This window comes from Rana temporaria, chromosome 4 (assembly GCF_905171775.1).
Source record: "Rana temporaria chromosome 4, aRanTem1.1, whole genome shotgun sequence".
Classification (NCBI taxonomy): domain Eukaryota; kingdom Metazoa; phylum Chordata; class Amphibia; order Anura; family Ranidae; genus Rana; species Rana temporaria.
Window position 1 is genome coordinate 351,159,865 of NC_053492.1, and position 19,100 is coordinate 351,178,964.

General features: G+C 42.6%; 1 protein-coding gene across 1 annotated transcript in view; it reads right to left on the minus strand.

Annotated features, from left to right (window-relative positions):
* BIRC6 (baculoviral IAP repeat containing 6) overlaps positions 1–19,100 on the minus strand; it is a 347,923-nt gene that overhangs the window by 272,898 nt on the left and 55,925 nt on the right. The window contains exons 12-13 of the mRNA XM_040347806.1: positions 10,389–10,614; positions 1,142–1,302 (exon numbers count right to left, since the gene is read on the minus strand). Of these exons, the coding sequence (XP_040203740.1) occupies positions 1,142–1,302; positions 10,389–10,614 (387 nt within the window). The remainder of the gene's footprint in view (positions 1–1,141; positions 1,303–10,388; positions 10,615–19,100) is intronic.

Below are 19,100 nucleotides of genomic sequence, written 5' to 3' on the forward strand. Positions count from 1 at the left end.
AGACCAGACAGGTAGGAACAGTTAGATACAACTGCAGAAGAAACATTGGAAGTGAACCCAATGGGGGCGGTTTAGGTTCATCAATCTTTGTAGCAGCAAAAGGGAAGCAAAGAGGGAGCAACTGAAGAGAGTGCAAAAGGCAAGGGATTAGCCTGTAAACCCAACACAGCACTCTCTATAGCTAAATGCCTGGAGGGCAAGCTAACCAAGGACACAGCAATCATTCAGTCATCCCCCATTCAGTCAGCACCTTAAAGAGCAACTCCATTTCTGCAGAGTAAAAAAAAAACCCAAACAATCCCCTATAGGTGATCAATGTAAATTGCATGGATTTTAACTTTGTTACAGGTGCCTACTTGTTTCTGAATCTGTCTGAATCTTAATGGAGTAATTATTTCATTACTGTTACCCTAAGTATTTTTTCTACGTGTGTTCACACGTGTATTTAAAGCGGTGTTACACCCGCAAATTTTTTTTCTTTAGAAAGTCAGCAACTACAAACACTGTAGCTGCTGACTTTTAATAAGGACACTTACCTGTCCAGGGAGCCCACAATGTCGGCCCCCCCGAGGCCGATCTGTCCACCGGATCGAGTGCAGGCGCTGCGATTTTAATTAAGGGGAACCGGAAGTGGAGCCTTGCGGCTTCACTGCCCGTTTCCCACTGCGCATTCGCGATTCTCGCGCCGCTTTGTGCAGAATAGGACACCTGCCTATCACGTTTCTGGCAAGTAAAAAAAAAATTCTCCCCAGATGTTTAAATAGGTTTCAAGAAAACTGCCAATGTAAAAACATTTTTTAGGGTGGACCTCTACATTAATAAATCAGTCTCTCATAAGGCAATAGTTCCCGCTGCGGTCTGAGCCATTAGAACCAATGATTTTCTTTACAATGCAGGACTTGCAGTGCTGGGGAATATCCCAATAGAGAAAAAAAAAAAAAAAAATGGAAATCCTAGGGAGTTTGAGGAGCAGTATGTCATAACAGAGTTTCATCAGCATTGAAAATTGGAAAAATGATTCTTTAAAATTAAGCATTTCAGAGAAGTACATTAATGTATGACACACACAAAAATGTTTTGCGTCTTTCACCAAGCATCTTAATATTTAAAAAAATAAAATAAAATAGAAGTGCAATCTTACCGTTGACTTTGGCCAATCCTGGAGCTTTGTTTTTAAGTAATGTCACTTGAATTTGTGGAATGTTTGTGATATTCGAGTTTAATAAAAACTTAAAGTCCACGTGTCCCACCATGCAGGCTTTCGGTAAAACCAGTTCAAAGACATGTTCATCCCAACTAGTGCTGATGACAAAAAAAAAAAAAAAAAAAAAAAAAATAATAAAAATAATAAAAAAAAAAATAATAAATAACACACAATCTTAACGTAAACACATTATAACAGCTCTTGTTTTACATCTGTGCATTATGCATACAGCCATATAGAGTATAAATTAGGTTTTAAAAAAAACACGTCCGTACATGTCCACATGTAAACATGAGCGCCATTGATCACCCGGGCATAGCTGCGTCAGCGGTTTTGCGTTTTGAATCTCATTGTGCAAAAATACAACTCCCAGGTGCCACAACAAGCAGCATATTTTACTCTGTATGGCCATGGGCTTAACGGCCGTGTGAAAGATTCCTAAAGGAGGTGCATTGCATCACTCCTAGCTTTTGGAAGTTGTATCTACTCTAAACCCCCACCCCTTCCTTTTGGATGAAATCCCATAAGCATTCTAACATTTGTAGCAAGTGACAATGTAATGCTTTTCAAAAGTCTGTGCAGCTTCCTGTGAGCCTGCAAGTCGACTGATGAAACATTACAAAAACTTTTCCCCCCTCAACTATGTTTACAGACCTAAGGTTTGGAATCTTTGTCACCCAGTGTGTGTGTGTGTGTGCGCGCGCATTAAGGTGAAAAAACATCTGATGCTTACAAGCCCCCCAGTTAACTGACCTGAGCCCTCGAAAGTCCCATGTCGTGAACGCGCTGTCTTCTCAGCCCGGTCTTCTCGGCTGTTCATTGGATTATTGATAGCGCAGCCATTGGCTCCCGCTCCTGTCAATCAAATCAATGACGCGATGCGCCGGGGGACGAGTAATAAACTTGGCGGCTATGGCCGCCACTGTATCACATGGGAGCATGCCTGCAAGCTAAACTTCTTGGAAGAGCGTATCCCAGAAGGGGTTAGCTCTTACGGGGAGGAGCCGACACAGCCGCCGAGGGACCCCAGAAGACGAGGATCGGAGACTCTATGCAAAACGAACAGCACAGTGGAGTAAAGTATGACTTTTTTTTTTAAACAAAGCCTTTACTAACCCATTAACCCAGCTGTAATTAATTTTTCCCCAGACATAGCAAAAGATTCATTGCTGGCCAGAAAAATATTTATAACCCCCAAAACATTGTGGTGGGGAGTTTGTGTAGGTTCATTTGCGTCTGAACATATCAGGTGTAGGGCAGTCCATTAATTTGAATGAGCTCTCCTACCCGCAACTCATCCCTGACCCTTTAATTTTTAAATCGTGCTGCACCAGGCAACATGGGTGTTAAGAATTGACAGCACACCTGCACACCACACAGTAACAAATCATCTTCTTACTTCAGCTTGTTCATTTAAATTTGTTCTAAAGCCCAAATATTTTTTACCTTAATGAATTCCTTGCATTAAGGTAAAAAAAATTTAGGCATAGTTTTTGGCCCCTCACTACCGTGTCTCACTGGTTTAGCTGGGGCATTGAGAGCCATTGGCTCCCACTGCTTTCAATCAAAGATCGTGATGAGGGAGCAGGGCAGAGTCCTGCTGCCTGTGTTAATGAATGCAGCAGTGGGGCTCGGGGGAGAGCATGCACAAGTGCCCCCATGGGAAGCAGCTTCCTGCTGACAATCTTTTGTACCCTGTCTCTGACCATCTTCTGGTATTCCGGGGAAACCTGGGGCTCCAAGTTGTCTGCTGTGTTTTCTACATGCACAAGGAGTACCTCTGACCAATTTCTTTTATATGAAAAACACGGGCAGTAATCGTGATGCATTGCAGAATAAAATTGGACATGATAATCGTAATCGAATTGTGAGGCCAGTGAAGTTGTGCACCTCTGCAGAGCAGGCAATTATAAAGAAGTTTGATATTTAAAAAGAAAAAAAAAAATGTAAGCAATAAAATTAAAGCCTAGTAATGATGGTGGTAATTACATATTTAACAGTCAAAATATTTGCGCATACACCCATACAGAGTAAAAAATGCAAGTTTCGAACAATAAATGCACCAGAGAAATTACAACTACAATAATGCAAATTACAAAGGTTTTTAACTTTTTGCCATCTGTGTCCCATCATGGAGTTTGCCCCTCACATTCTCTGCTGTAAAAACAACAGCAGGAAAAGTTAGGGAAATCCCCTCTTAGCTGTCATCATAACAAATAGCCCCGCTCACCTCCTCTTCCGGAGACGAGTCAAAACTTTATTTGTCATCACTTTCAGTCCTGCTGACAATGATTGTCAGGACAAACAGAGAGTGAATCTCACTAGCGAGAATGACCTGAAATTCTGAACTGTGGAGATTTCCACTTCCTATGTGGTTACCGAGAAAGGATACAATTCCTAAAGAGAAACATAAAATACAAATATCTGGTAAATATTATAAAAACCCCACTTCAAGGCAAAAAATTAATAAAAAATTTGGAATCGTCATGAAATCCTTTTCTTGGAGCTCACTAAAGACACAGGAACATTTACCTTCATGTTATACTGGCGCCTACAGGAGGATTGAACAGCAAACAAAAGCTGTAGCCCAACCGAGTGCAAACTCTTCCATCCAGTATACCCCAGTTTTGTATACTAAAGCAGTACCAAGAGCATGTTCATAAATACAGAGGTGTAGAACCGGTGTCCCTTAATGTCCTCCCAGAAAAATATTTTACAGCTAGTATTGAGGGACATGAGACCCTGGTGTCCAGACACTGCCAGCTGAGGAAAGTGTTCCTGTCAATTGTCAACAACTGGGATGTATACAGCAGATAAGGCTGGAAAATTATGTTTTGGTTTTGTACAGGACAGGATGCGATTTACCTTGTGTCCTGACGAAACTTGTGGTTCCTCCCTGATGAGGGATTTAGGTCACTGTCTTGATACTGCCAGAATAATCTGAATCAGATGATCTTCCATGCAGACATTTGTTTAATGCAATCTAGGGGGGCACCCAGGACATGGTGAAAGAAAGGTCTTGTCCTGCTTTTTATGAAAGGCTGAAAACTACCTTCATTAAAAAAAAAAATGAAGCTCTAGGCCTTAATCCTTGTGAAAGACAAGGACAAAGAGGTCAGCTCAGAAACACGCCTTTTAGAGGTGATGCCAACAAAGAAACCTTGTAAGTGAGGGAAAAATTGGAATATTCCTAATGGGTTCAAAACGTGGTTAAAGAGGAGCCGAAAGAACCAAAATTCAAATTTCATAGAACAGGAGGAGCTTTACGAGAGACAACCTGTATACGTCTTCGCCAACAAACCGGATGCTACTGGTCCTTGGAATAAGATCACAAGCTAATATTTGTCTTCTGACTGTACCTCAGGGCCAAATGTTGAACCAGGCCCGATTGCAAAAAGGTCAGAATCAACCTCAAGGAGTTTACCTGGGGGTAAACCCTTATTTCTTCACACCATAGGAAATGAGCTTTCCATAATTTATGGCAGACCTTGAGAAGTAACCTCAGTGTGGGAATTACCAAATCTAAGAACCCCCTATATCTCAAAACCTGGACTACAGTAAAACCACTACTGGCAAAATCTGTGACTATTATCCAGGGTGGTGGAGATCTGAACAATCTGGAATGGCCCATAGTGTGTATCAGAAGTTTGGTCAGATTGGAGTACCACATCATTCTGGCCAGGAATGCCCCCCACCCCCCAATCTCAAACCTTCAAAGGAAACATGGAAAGCTCAAGCTAGAATCTTTTTGTACCGCTCTACAGTCAGACTTTTTCCTCCCCGATGGTTGATGCGTTGCCATGGGTGTGGTGTTTTGTGACGAATTCTCAGATATCCCAATAAAAAGGGTTTCCAGGGTTAAAGAGGCAGCCAAATTCTTTAAAAGCTAAAGATGGTCAATAAGACAATTCCTCCAGCTTCCAAGCACCCTTAAAGTGGAGGTTCCGCAGTCCATCTTTTTTTTTTAAGCCCATTCAATGTGGTTTTATATAACAATTTAGTACTCTCATCTGGCGATTAAAATCATCTCCCCGTCCGTTTTCGTTTAAAAGAAACACTTATATAAACTGATCATGGGATTTGCCATTTTGCTTGTGGGCATACTGAAGCCCACAAGCACGGACTTCCGGGTAGCGGTGTCTCCAGAAATTTCGCTGGACGGCGTTGTGCTTTGTCTCCTAGGAAGCATGACACTTTTATCCCAGTAGACATTGCGGAGACCTCCCAGCATATATAGCGCCGCCAGGGAAAGCAAAGTATACGCCTACTCCCGCGGGAGGAAAACCCGGAAGTCCTAATTCAGACAGCTGATTCAAGGTAATTGGAGCCGCAGAAAAAAAAAAAAAGTTAGGCATATGTGTATGTAAATGTTGCAAGGATGTGGATAAAGTAATGTTGAAAATTAGGGTGAACCTCTGCTTTAACCAACAAGGTTTCTAGGACCCCCGCCTATGTCTCAGTCTGGCATCAGTTACTAGTATTATGCACGAGTGAGAAAGAATTTCCTGGAATACAGAACTAGATTAGTGAGCCCCAAAGCCAGATTCAATCTGCTTTTTGTTGTCAGGGGAGTCTATTACTGAGAATGAACCAATTTCTCCCACATTGATGGAGAAATTGAAACTATACCCATCAAGGGAGATGGAGGCTGGTGTCTAAACAGTAGATACCATAGATGATCTCCATGCATAAACCTATACTTTCCAGGAGAAAAATTGGGCCTTGGTGTGCTCTTACATATTTAGGGCATGTGAAGGATACAAAAAAAAAAAAAAAAAACGCTTCACAAGAACACACTCTGCTTTAAATAGTTGTAAACCGTGACTTTTTTCTACTTTCATACAATCTATGCATGAAGGTAAAAAAAAAAAAAAAAACACAATGTAGCTCCCTGCAGCCCCCCCCCCCACAATACTTACCTGAGCCCGATCTTGATCCAGCGATCCCACAGACACACACAGGTGGCTCGGGAGCAAACATGCACGAGTGCCCCCAGAGCAAGCTGCTTGCTCTGGAGGCACTTGGCAAGGGGGAGGGGACAGAAGAACTGGTGGGGGCCCCGAGAAGAGGATTGGGGCTGCTCTGTGCAAAGCCATGACACAAAGCAGACAAGTATGTATTACATGGCAAGGTTAAAAAAAAAAAAAGTACATCTAGTTAAACTGGCGGGGGCGGAGATGGATACAATCCCATATACACAATCCTATACCCACATTTGATCCAGAGAAAGGTCTGTCAGTGGTTAATATTTTAAAACTAAAACAATCAAATCTTTAGTTGAATCTATAGCAAAAATAAAAATTGTAATCCATCCAGGCCAGTGACCATTGCACTCATTAACTGCAAGCTTCACTAAGCAATCGGATAAAAGAACAGAGTGGCCTTATGAGATTTTCTTCTGTGTCTAAGAAACATCAAAAGGAAGTTTCTATGAAACAAAGAGCTTTCAATGCAGAATTGCGGAGTTGGACAGCTCCTGAACTGAAGGGTTTGAATCTGGTAGAAGAGAGTTAGCAGCTCTTGAAGATAAACAAACTATGGCCTGGGTTGCGTCTAGGACAAGTTGTTGACTTGATAGGAAGGAGAATCAGAAGAGCAAAGGGTGTTTGAGCTCAACAAAGATGGGTGAATTAGGACCATAATCGGTCTCAAGAGTTGTGACAGAATGTTTGTCAAGTAGTCCACTTGCTATGTGCCTAAAATAGAGCTACAGTCGAATGTAACCAACATTAAAACCAGGTCCTGCTTCGGTACAAGAGGCGCATCGCCACTCTGAAGCTTGTGTGGGGCTTCGAAACAGCAAAAGCTTGCCTGCTGTTAACCTTTTGCTGGGCATCGGTCAAAGCTACAAATACCCTATGGCAGAGATATGCAAGTAGCGGACCTCCAGCTGTTGTAGAACTACAAGTCCCATGAGGCATTGCAAGACTGACAGCCAAAAGCTTGACACCCAAAGGTAGAGGCATGATGGGACGTGTAGTTTTGCAACAGCTAGAGGTCCGCTAATTACATATCCCTGCCCTATGGGGTACACATGAAGCAGAGCACAGCAGCGTGTCTGGAGGTATGTGGTAACCCAGGTGTAAACTGTACTGCAAGGAATCGTTGTGGTGAAAGGGAGCAGGAGGAAGCACTTGAGTATTTTATAAGCACTCTAGGTGGAAATGGCGTTAAAGTGTGCATTTTTGTGATGTAAACGTTCACACGGTTAAGCAAATATATTCCAAACGCAGCCCCATTTACACAGTTAACAGTCAGAGATAAAAGGGCCTTACCTGTTCACGACACTGAACGGCACATAACAAAAAAAAAATTCAGGCTTACCCAATAGAGGGCATACACACAAGGAGGTCTTCAGGGACTGGTTTTCATAGCAGCAGACCACAACAGCTCTGGAGCACCCTGCGGCTACCACATTGCACCACGTGCCAAGCTTAACGAACCATACAGGATCCAGTGCTCAAAGCAACATTACAGGCCAGCCCCACATTGTGGGACCTGGGTACAGCTCTCAAGCTTTTGTCGAGGTTGCACTCATTAGGATACACTGCTTTTGTATAGACATTAGAAGGCAGGGAGGTTGGAAGAAAACACACTAGTGAAGCAGATTTCTTCAAGAAGGAAAAGAGGTCCATCGCCTACAGACCCTAGGGAAAAACGTGGGACTCTTCTGTACAGTTAGACATGCTTCCCCCAGCTTCTGGAGCTTCAGAAAAAGGTGTGGTTGATGTTACCATGCAATACAGCTGGAACAGTCAGGCAACCAAAAATTGTTCCCTAGACCATTGCAGGAATGCATTCTTGCAGGATATTGCATGCCCAGGAAGAAGCATAACATCACCTGAAACATCCAAATAACTTTTCAATTATGTTTAGGGTAACTGTTTGGGGCAGTGGGATGGATGGCAGAAAATTGACCTTCCATTTGCATGGAAGGTCTGCTGTTAACATTGAGAGTTAAAAGGGGTTGTAAACCTACATGTTTTTTCACCTTAATGCACCCTATGCATTAAAGTGGATGTAAACGCACTCTCATCCTTTCCCCCCCCCCCCCCCCCCCCAATTCGTTTTTATTGAGAAAATAATGTTTTCCTAACAAGATACAAAAGAAAGAAATAGTAGGCAAGCTTTACAGCAATCTCCCAAACAGGGTCAATAACAATGTAATTACATTCACAAAACAGGAAAGAACTTAAGGATACGCAAATAATCCTTTAACAGTAAACCATATATGAGGTGCAAGCTGGCCCACTTAAAATAAAAAGGGGGAAGGGGTGAAGAGGGGGGGAGGGAAAAGATAGAGGGGGAGAAAGGGGGATGGTCTGCCTGCGGTCTTAGCAGCAATCAAAACAAGAAATAACACACAAATATTCCATAAGGTATGCCTACTTATCACTCTGGAAGTGCGCTGTCCATATTTTCCAAATGACATCAAACCTCTGCCTGCCACTCTCATCCTTTCTGAACTACTGCCATAGTGCTGATCTATAAGGATATACATGCCACCTGCTTGTATCCTTACCTGTCAAATGTCTCCCCTCAGTTATAAGAACTGAAAAACTGCAGATTCTTTGGGTGGATCTGTTGTCTGGAGCTCTGTGGGTGGAGTCGTGATGTCAGTAGACTCCCTGCCCACCTCTACACTCCCCTAAATTTTGCTATGATCACCAACATCCAGTCAAAATCCAGAAAAGTAACCACATGACTTCAGAAAAGGAGTGGGGGTGGGAATTAAAAAATAATGCCTGCCTCCAGGCTAGTGCATGAGATATGTAAATAACCTGTCACTCACAGCAAGGGGGCGGAACGGACTAAGGTTTTTCACCTTGCAGTGTCTGACCCCCCCAGCCCCCATTTTACTTACATGAGCCTCGAATTTCCATGGGCGCGATCTCACGTCGCTCTCTACACAGGTTCTCGGCTCTTCATTGAATTGATAGCAGCTCAGCCATTGGCTCCCGCTGTTGTCAATCAAATCCAATGATGCTGGCGCCGAGTCATACACTCGAGTTGGACGCCGAGTATATGACACAGGAGCATGCCTGGAAGGTAACCCCCTGGGAAAGAGCGCCCCAGAAGGGGTTATCTAATGTGGGCAGGAGCCAAGAGAGCCGCCGTGGGACCCCAGAACAAGTGGATCGGGGCCACTGTGTGCAAAACGAAATGCACAGTGGAGGTATGTATGACTTATTTTAAACAAATGGGAACCTTTAATATCACTTTAAGGAACAGAGCAGAGCACAGACAGCAGGAAGACCACAGGAAGCACCAGGTGTACCAAGAAATCCAGTGTGCAGAAAGGAAAATAAAAAAAAAAAGGTGACTGAGCCTATAGGAACATAGCAGGTGGGTGCCCAAGTGTTCCCTTATTGGCAGAAAACCAGAAGGATATGGCAAAAAAAAAAACCTGGGGTAAACTTTAAAGCAACTATTGGAAGAAGGTACTACAGGTGATTGCTAAGGTCACCAAGACTCGTGTTCCTTATCATCCTAAATATTGTCTGCTGGAACAAATGTCAATGATAAGAGCCAGGAAAATACCGGTACTTATATCCCTGCTATTGTACTATGCCATTACGATAAACTGGAAACAAATCGTCTCCCCCCTCTGTCAGATTCTGGAAAAGCCTAGTGAATGCCAGTTTGCCCCTATATAAAGCCACTTACTCGGGCAGGGGTGTCCACAAAAATTTGAGAAGGTATGGACCTGTTGGCTAGATGATAAAACCACGGCAACTGATGCAATAACCAATTCCTAGATTGACTATTAATCTTTACTTTTGTTAATATGTTGACCCAACTATTCTCATGTTACACTATCCTGTCGGTAACAATTTGAGCACAGATACCCTGAAACGAACCTCTCCCCACATTAGGGTTTTAGCATAAGGAAGGTTGTTTATGTTATATGTTATGCTCTGTTGCGGTATGTTTCACGCAACAAGAGGACCTGCCCCTGCGTTTGTAAATGTTTGGCCCCTGCGCGGGCTAATTTTGTATACTAATGAAAAATTCAATATAAAAAAAGATTTTATTTTTTTTGCAAAAACTTTAAAGCAACTAAAAATGTATATGCACTTAGAATACATAAATCCATTATACAAAATGACCAAAACCATTACAATTTTTATTATAATCTTCGATGTACTATTTAGTGCCAATAGAAATAAGAAAAAAGCAATACCTGTCATGCTGCAGTTTCCAAGTACGGGTGTGCTGAGCTGCATCGCCATGGTGCTGCTGGTGTAAGTGCTGTGGATGGCGCCTTTGCTGTTGCTCCTGCTGGACTTCAACCCAACACGGTGGTACTGTTGCAGAAAACCTTGGAATCAAGGTCTCAAAGCGAGTTAGTTCCACTAAACAGGTCAACATTTCCAACGAGAAAGGCTGTTCCACTAGGAGCTCAACACCTAAACAGTGACGAGAATAAAAATAAAAAATAAAAGAATATCTGCTCGTTTGTCAGTCACAGAAAAAAAGTAAATGCATCTCTCTTACCAAACAAAAGGTGGCCCAAGAAAAAAAAAAAAATACCATCACACCATAAACCTGGTTAATTTTACCAGTGTTTGGCTCACTGGTAAAAACGGTTTCTTTGAGTACAGGACACAGGTACCGTCTCCTGTTTTTAGGATCTCCCTATTAATTGCTACAAAATTCACATGTGCTGTGAGTTGGAGGGGGATCTCCCTGCAGCTTTCACTTTTGCCAGTGTTCAATCACCCATGGCTTAGAGCAAGAGTCTATGCCCAGTACTGTATATCAACAAAAAATTACTGGCAAGTCAAAAATGCTATGTACTTCCCATAAAATACCTTCCTCGGAGTCCATTGATCCATTTTTAGTCATTACTATGGGTTATTTGCAGCTATCGTCAAGTGATTGGACACTGGCAAAAAAAAAAAAAAAAAATGCTGCTGGGACATCCCATATCCAAACTTCTTTAGTCTTTTCCATGGGTCGTCCAAAGCAGTCCAACTGCAGGGTGAGCACCAACGCAAACAGGCCTATATAACAAATGGGTCAAGAAGGCCTTAACAGAACACAAAGCAGCTTGTAGCACCATGCACCTGAAATTGCCATCAAAAGAGGCAATATGTGAACAGACCACCAGACAGCAGCCATGCAAATCTGAGAAAGATGCCTGGAGCTTAAAGTGGTTGTAAAAGCACAATTTTTTTTCATCTTCATGCATTCTATGCTGCACAAACCGAAAACTGGGCATAGTTTACAGCAACCATTTACGGGCCAGGTTCAAAGTATGTGAATGCATGGTGGGCCGCATTCACCCACTAACGGAGATACGGTAATAATCCCGACATGGTAATAACAGTACAGGTTTACCTCACTTTAAGGTGCTTCACTAATACAAAGCCAGTCCAAAAAACATGTTTCATAGTTTGTTATAAAAGTTTGCAAACCGGTAATTTTTCTCCTTCATTGTTATGCACTGATGAGGAAGCACTGGTGGGCACAGATAAGGTGGCACTAATATGTACCACTGATGGGCAGCACTGTTGAGGCACCAATTGGTGACATTGATAGGTGGCACTGGTAGGCAGCACTGGCAAGTGGCACAGGTGAGCTGGAAGCTGCTCTCCTTGATCAGGACAGATGTCTCTCCGACAGCCGTCGTGAACGGCCATCAGCGTGAGAGGGAATTAGATTACTGTCTCTGTTTACATCACATGATCAGCGGTCATTGGCTGACAGCTGATCACGTTGTAATGTGTCGGGATCAACCCCTTACTTGATCTGATCAGTAGAGCGGCTCAGGCTACTCGAGCACAGGGAGCACATCTATTTACGCCCTCCTGGCAAAGTAGGTTCGTGCTGTAGCCATCATTCCACTATAGTGCAGATCTGAAGGTGTTAAGAACACCAATTGGTGCTCACGTGACCGGCATGCTTGGCTTCTCACCTGACAATTGCAGGGGGCAGGGCTGAGAATGACGTCAGTCAGGAGGGGGAGTTGCACTGTCCCTTTATTTTTTAATCACTTTTTTTCCTTAAGAGTCCTTTCACACGGGGCGGATCAGTAATGATCCGCCTCCGTGTGTCCGTACAGCTCAGCGGGGATCCTCCGTAAAATCCCCGCTGAGCTGGCAGCTGACAGGGCAGTCCCCACACACTTTGCAGGGACCGCCCTGTCTTTCCTCCGCTCTCCCCTATGGGGGATCGGACGAACACGTATGTCAGTGTTCATCCGATCTGGCAGACGGAAGAAAAATAGGATTTTCTTCCGTCCGATTTTGCGGATCTTTGCGGAGGCGGACAAATTACGGGTGTCAGCGCATGGTCATCCGCTGACACCCGTAATCACATAGAGACCCATGTATGTCCCGTTTTCATCCGCAACGGACGCTACAGCCTTGAACTCTCTGTAATTTGACGAGCGCTAGATGGGCTCCCCAACCTTGGTTGCTGGCGTCCGTAGTCAGGATGAGCGTAACTGAGGGGTTCCACAACAGACCTCCTTTCAGGTTGTTTTGGTTTCTCCACCAAAGGGCTTGTTTTGTTATTTCTGATAGAAACACCTTGTCTTCCAAGTCCTTTCCTAACAGATTTTGTAAAAGGAATGACTGGAGCGGTCTTTGGTGAAACATGGCCCATTTGACTTTGGAGGCTGTCATTAGGCCTAAAACTGACATTATCTCCCTTATTGCGACAGGAAGATTTGTCTGTATTTGCGCTACCCGTTGACTTAGGTGATCGATTTTTTCCTTGAGGAAAAAAAGTCTTTTGTTCTGTTGAACTTATTATGTAGCCCAAGAACAGGATCTCCTGTGAGGGAATGAGGTTCGATTTCTCCTGGTTGATGATCCAACCCAACTGAGTCAACCACTGCTGGGCGACCACTAGGTCTTCCAGCAGTTTTTGCTTTGTCGGTGCCAGGAACAGCAAGTCGTCTAAGTATGGGACGACTGTTATGGCCTGGAGTCTTAGGGTGGCCAGTGTCTCCGCTAGAATCTTGGTAAAGATCCTCGGGGACGAGGAGAGGCCAAAGGGAAGGGCTTGGCTCTGAAAATGGTAAATTTTTTCTCCCACTTGAATGGCTATGCGGAGGAACTTTTGGGAGCTTTCCCTGATAGGAATATGAAGGTAGGCATCCTTCAGATCTATTTTTGCCATGAAACAGTCTTTTTGAAGCAAATTCTTGACAGAATAGATTGATTCCATCCAGAACTTTTTGTACCGAATGGCCGTGTTCAATGGTTTTAGGTTGAAGATCAGGCGATATTTGCCTGACGGCTTCCGCACTAAAAAGACGTGCAAGTAAAAACATTGGCCTTCCTCTTGTTTGGGAACTGGTATTAAGACTTTCTGATCTACAAGTTCTCCTATGAGATGTTGTAATGCCTGAGCTTTTGTCTGATCTTTTGCCAGTTGTGTAATCAAGAACCTTTTTGGTGGTACTTGATCGAACTCCAGAGCATAACCTTTTTCTATGACTCCCCTGACAAAACTGTTGGAGGTCAGTTTTTTCCATTGTGGAAGGAAGTCCCCCAATCTTCCTCCCACTTGGATCCTGGCATCACTGAGCCTTGGGAATTTTGTCAGGAGGGTTAAAGAGCACATTGGCTTTCTTTTTCCCCCCTTGTGACGCCCAGGGTCTATTTGGCTTCCCTTTTTCCTGAGTTTTCTTCTGCCCTTTGAAGGAACGAAAAAACTTCCTGGGACCTGACTTTTTCTTGTCAGGAAAAGTCTTCTTTTTATCCGCAGTGCATTCCAACGCTTCATCTAGCGGAGTGCCAAACAAAAATGTACCTGAAAATGGAACGCTGCAAAGGCGTAACTTAGAGGCAGTATCTCCCGGCCAGGTTTTGAGCCAAAGAGTTCTCCTCGCAGCCACTGACAGGGAGGCTGCCCTGGCTGAAAGCTTTACCGATTCTGCTGAGGCATCTGCGATAAAGCCCACAACTTTAAACAGCATGGGAAAGGATTTTAACAGCTGTTCTCTAGGGGTACCTGCTGTCAGGTGTTCCTGCAATTGTTTGAGCCAAAACTCTAAATTACGTGCTACACACGTGGTTGCTAGGGCTGGCTTAAGGTTAGCCATAGCCGTGTCCCAGGATCTCTTGAGGATAACATCCCCCCTTTTATCCATGGGATCCGCCAAATGTCCCATATCATCGAACACAAGGTCCGAGTGCTTTGATACGTTTGCTAGGGGGGCATCAAGTTTGGGAGATTGATTCCAGACCGCAGTGAGGTCCTCATCAAAAGGGAATCTCCTTTTTAGACCACCTGAAAAAAAAGGCCTCTTATCAGGTTCCTCCCATTCCTTAAGAACCAAGTCTGAAACTATCTTGTGTACTGGAAAAACTTTGTTTTTTCCTGCTTAACACCCGATACATCCTATCATGACGCGAGAGCAAAGCTTTTTCCTCCTTCAACTCTAACGTCTCATGAATGGCCCCAATTCGTTCATCTACCTCCTCCTGAAAGAGTTTGAACATTTTCTTGCCCAAAATCTGCCTGGGAAGAATCTGAATCAGAATTATCAAGGGAAATCTTCTCATTCTCCACAGGATCACCTGCTCCTGGTGCTACCAGAATTGGAGAGGTGGGCACCTCCTGCTGCCTAGCAGTTGAACCTGGAATCTGTGTGTCAGCAATGAGCTTCCTGAAAGATTGAAAAGTGGCTTGCATTTCATCCTTAAAAGAACCCAGAAACTTATTAATGTCTACTTTCCAAAAAGGGGTTATTTGGGGGGCATTTGTACTTTCCTGGCTTGTTAGGGTCTCAGGAAATGAGATAGGCCTTCAGTACATCAGGTGTGATCAGATGTGATCATTTTTTATGATTTGCACTATAGCTTGTAGACTAAAACTTTCACACAGACCAAATAATTTCCAAAAACGTTGGGTTATTTTTATCAAAGACATGTAGCAATATAAATTGTGGCCAAAATTTATGAAGAAAAAATTAATTTGCAAAATGTTATCACAGAAACTAAGAGAAACTTTTTTTTCAACATTTTCGGTCTTTTTTCATTAATAGCGCAAAAAATAAAAAACCCAGAGGTGATCGAATACCACCAAAAGAAAGCTCTATTTGTATGAAAAAAAAAGGACAAAAAAATGATTTGGGTACAGTGTTGCATGACTGAGTAATTCTCATTCAAAGTGTGAGCGCTGAAAGCTGAAAATTGGTCTGGTCAGGAGGGGTGTTTAAGTGCCCAGTAAGGAAGTGGTTAAGGGAAGCCTCCTATGAGACCAGGTCAAGGAGCCATACAAGGTCATATATGTATAGTTTTACTTTGCTGATGCAGGGCTTGAAGAATGCAGGATGATCAAGCCCACTAGCCCCCTTAAAAGGTGAAATCGCTGTCTGAACAACTTTGGTCATTTACCCACATACTAGCCTGTGTCACAGCCCAAACTAGAACAAGCTAGTCCTCCAAAAGAACATTGAGAACGTGTCTGCCCTGATCGTCTGCCAAATCATTGGAAAACATGCAGGACTTTTTGAAGAGCATCTTAAAGTATACCTGCAGCCAAGTAATTATATATTCTTTTGATATTATTGCATTTGTACTTTTGCCACTATCTAGCTCTGTCATCATTCAATTCAATGTTTTATATATACTTACAATTGTTTGTGATCTCTTTACACATTGTAAAAGCCTTAAAAGCGTAAACTGTCATGTAGCTGTGACAAAACATATGCAAGCCCTTCCCTGAAATGGGATCATTTGTGGCTCGAAAAACCTGGATATATCTTTTAGCTTTGATGATGCCTTTCCAGATGTGCAAGCTGTCTATTCCATATGCACACCATATTAGAGATGCAGGCTTTTGAACTTAACAAGCCAGAAAGGTCCCTCTCCTTTAGTCTGAAGGACGTGGCGCACATGGTTGACAAAAAAAAAAAAAAAGTAAAATTTTGATTTGTCTGACTACAGAACAGTTTTCCACTTGGCGCCGGACTATTTTAAATGAGCTTCGACCCAGAGAAGATGGCAATGTTTCTGGACTATGTTCAGACATGGCTGCTTCTTTGCATGATAGAGCTTGACCCTGCATTTTTATGGCATGTTGTGTTCACAGAAAGTGATTTTTTGAAGTACTCCTGAGCTCATGCAATGATGCCCATCACAAATTCATGCTGATTTTTACTGTAGTGCGGTCTGAAGGCCCAAAGATCACTGGCATCAAATATTGCATTTTGGCCTCGTCCCTTACACACATAGATTCCTCCAGATTCTCAGAATCTTGATATTATGTACTGGAGATTATCAAGTCTTTGCAACATTAAGTTGAAAAACACCATCCTGAAATTGTTCCACAATTTTTTGACTTTTCACAGATTGGTGAACCTCTGCCCATCTTTACTTCTGAGACACCAATTCTCCAAGATGCTTTTTTATATGCAAATCATGTTACTGACCTGTCAATTAACCAAATTAGTTGAAAAATATCCTTCCAGCTTTTCCTCGTTGGTACCACTTTGCCAGCTTTTTTTTGCCTTGTCCCAACTTTGACACATTGCTGCCATAAATTTTTACTTTTTTTTTACTTAAAGTTTTGGTAGAGTTAGTTGTTTTTTTTTTACCTTGCTACATTCTGCCATTGGCTTCCACTGCTGTCAGTCAGATCCAGTGACGGGGTGCAGGGGGCAGGGCTGAGCCACGTTTGTGTCTTATGAACACACAGTAGGGCTCAGGAGCGAACAAGCACGAGTGGTTGTATAGCAAGCCAAAAGCACCAGTAGGGAACCCGAGAAGGAGAATGTGCAAAACCAATTACTCAGAGCAAGTATAAAACATTTTTTTTTATTTTTTATAAAAAAAAAAAAAAATTAGAGAACAAACCACTTTAAAAATGGTACATTTTCTCAGTTTTGAATTTTTTTCTATTGTGAATAAAATATGGGTTAATGAGATTTGAAAATCATTGCATTCTATTTTTATGCATATTTTACATTGTATTACAATAAACTTGGGACTTTGGATACCATCGGAACAACGAAAGTACAGCAATAGCTGTACTCCCGGCATTCAGTAAAAATGTATACATTTAAATTCAGCTTTACGACACACCAAATACAATTAAATGTAAAGATATGGGCATGGAGAGTCTCCAATAAAAACATGGTTGACAAATTACTAACTGCATATCTTTCTACCCCACAGAGTCATTGCTAATGAGTCATGTAGGGGAATAGAGTACAAAACCTTACACATTCCAATTCCATTACAACTAGGGTGAGTACCTTTAAACTCAGAACTTCTGTCCCAGATGTAGGGAAAGAAGGGTAGTTTTATCTCTTCTGAAAATGCCCCCCCAAATATTAACATTCTGGAAAAACATAACCCAATACATCAAAATATGGGTACACCACACCTTTAGAGCCTTTATTAATATTTAGCTACTAGGAGCATACTCAAGAATCCCAAACCATTTAACAGAACAGGGACTTAATACACATTTACCTTTTAGCAACAGCACACTACACAAATAACTTTCAATTAACCCTACAACACGATCTTTGAGATCTGCTCTACATTGAAAAAAAAAAAGCAGGGAGTATAAATAGAAGTAGTTTTGTTTTCAATGTTGGCTATGGCTTATGGAAAAAAAAAAAACAACAATTCAACGCCAATACATTAAAGAGGTCCTAAAAAGGGAACTTTAACCAGCTCTTGAGTTGTCAATGTAATTGGTTTACAGATATACAAGGATTTCCTCACTGACTTTTCCTAGGGTCATTGCCACTAATGAACTTTTCTACCTGCAGGATGACAATGCCGCCAAATCGTTGAGTTCTACCCAAAATAAAGACCAATCCATAAGAAATAATCTTAGGTAGCTGTTGGAGTACAGTCAAAATAATCTGGGCTAAAGAGATCTGGGTTTACAATGGAATGACACTTGATCCCATGGTTTAAGTGAAGCTACAGAGGAAGTGGGCCCCCTGCAGTTTGCACTGCTGTGCTACAGGCTTCAAAGAGTTTTGTGATAATCAACTGCAATACCTCCCCCCCCCTAGAGGAGAGGATGTTTTGGAAGTGCAGCTGATTGGATAGGCACATATGGGTGGGGTTTTGAATGAGTATTGAGTGAGTGGGGCTGGATGGCAGAGCTCTCTCTTCTCTTGGCTGCTAGGTGAGTGAGAATCTTGGCTGGCCAAAGGCTTCATGGAAACCTGGTGGCCATCTTGGGTCTAAGACATGTGGCCAGGCATTCTAGCTCTTTCTCCCTCCTCTTGATACCGGCCATGGGAGCTTTAAGCTCTCTGCTAACCAGCTGATCTTACAGATGTGATAAGTATATATGAATTTCTCTTGTATATGTATGTATATTATGATGTTTTAATGTGTGATATCGGACTATCCCTATTTCCTTGGGAATAAACACAGATGTTCATTTACCAGCAGCAGTGCGTATGTGTCTTAATAGGCGTAGATCAATGAATTCATTTATGCAGTAGATAGAGGGAACCTGTGAATATCTCTTGAGATTATTAGTTTAGATCTTATTAAATAGCCTTGTAAAATACAGCAGATTCTACAGTAGCCATCGAGCATGTGTGCAGATTTGCTGCAGGGCTTTATTTGGCCTTTAGGTTCTGGCAGAGCCCTTTAGCACATGTGCACCAGACAAGCCAACATCTGAGATTGCCATACCTGTGCCATCTACGCACATGCATAGATGTGCGCTGTAGGGCTCTCGTGTGACCCGAAATATAATGTCTCACCTAGGCAAGAGAGTGTAAAACCATATTAAATGGGGGACCCAGAAAAATGAAAATTGATGTGTTAATTCTATTGGCAGAGTGCACCACGTCAGTTTTGGTTTTACTTCAATTCATGCAAAGGCCTGTGTGATGATTGAGATGCCTATATCCAGCTGCAAAAATAATTAGAAGTGTGTCTCAAACCTCTGCAAT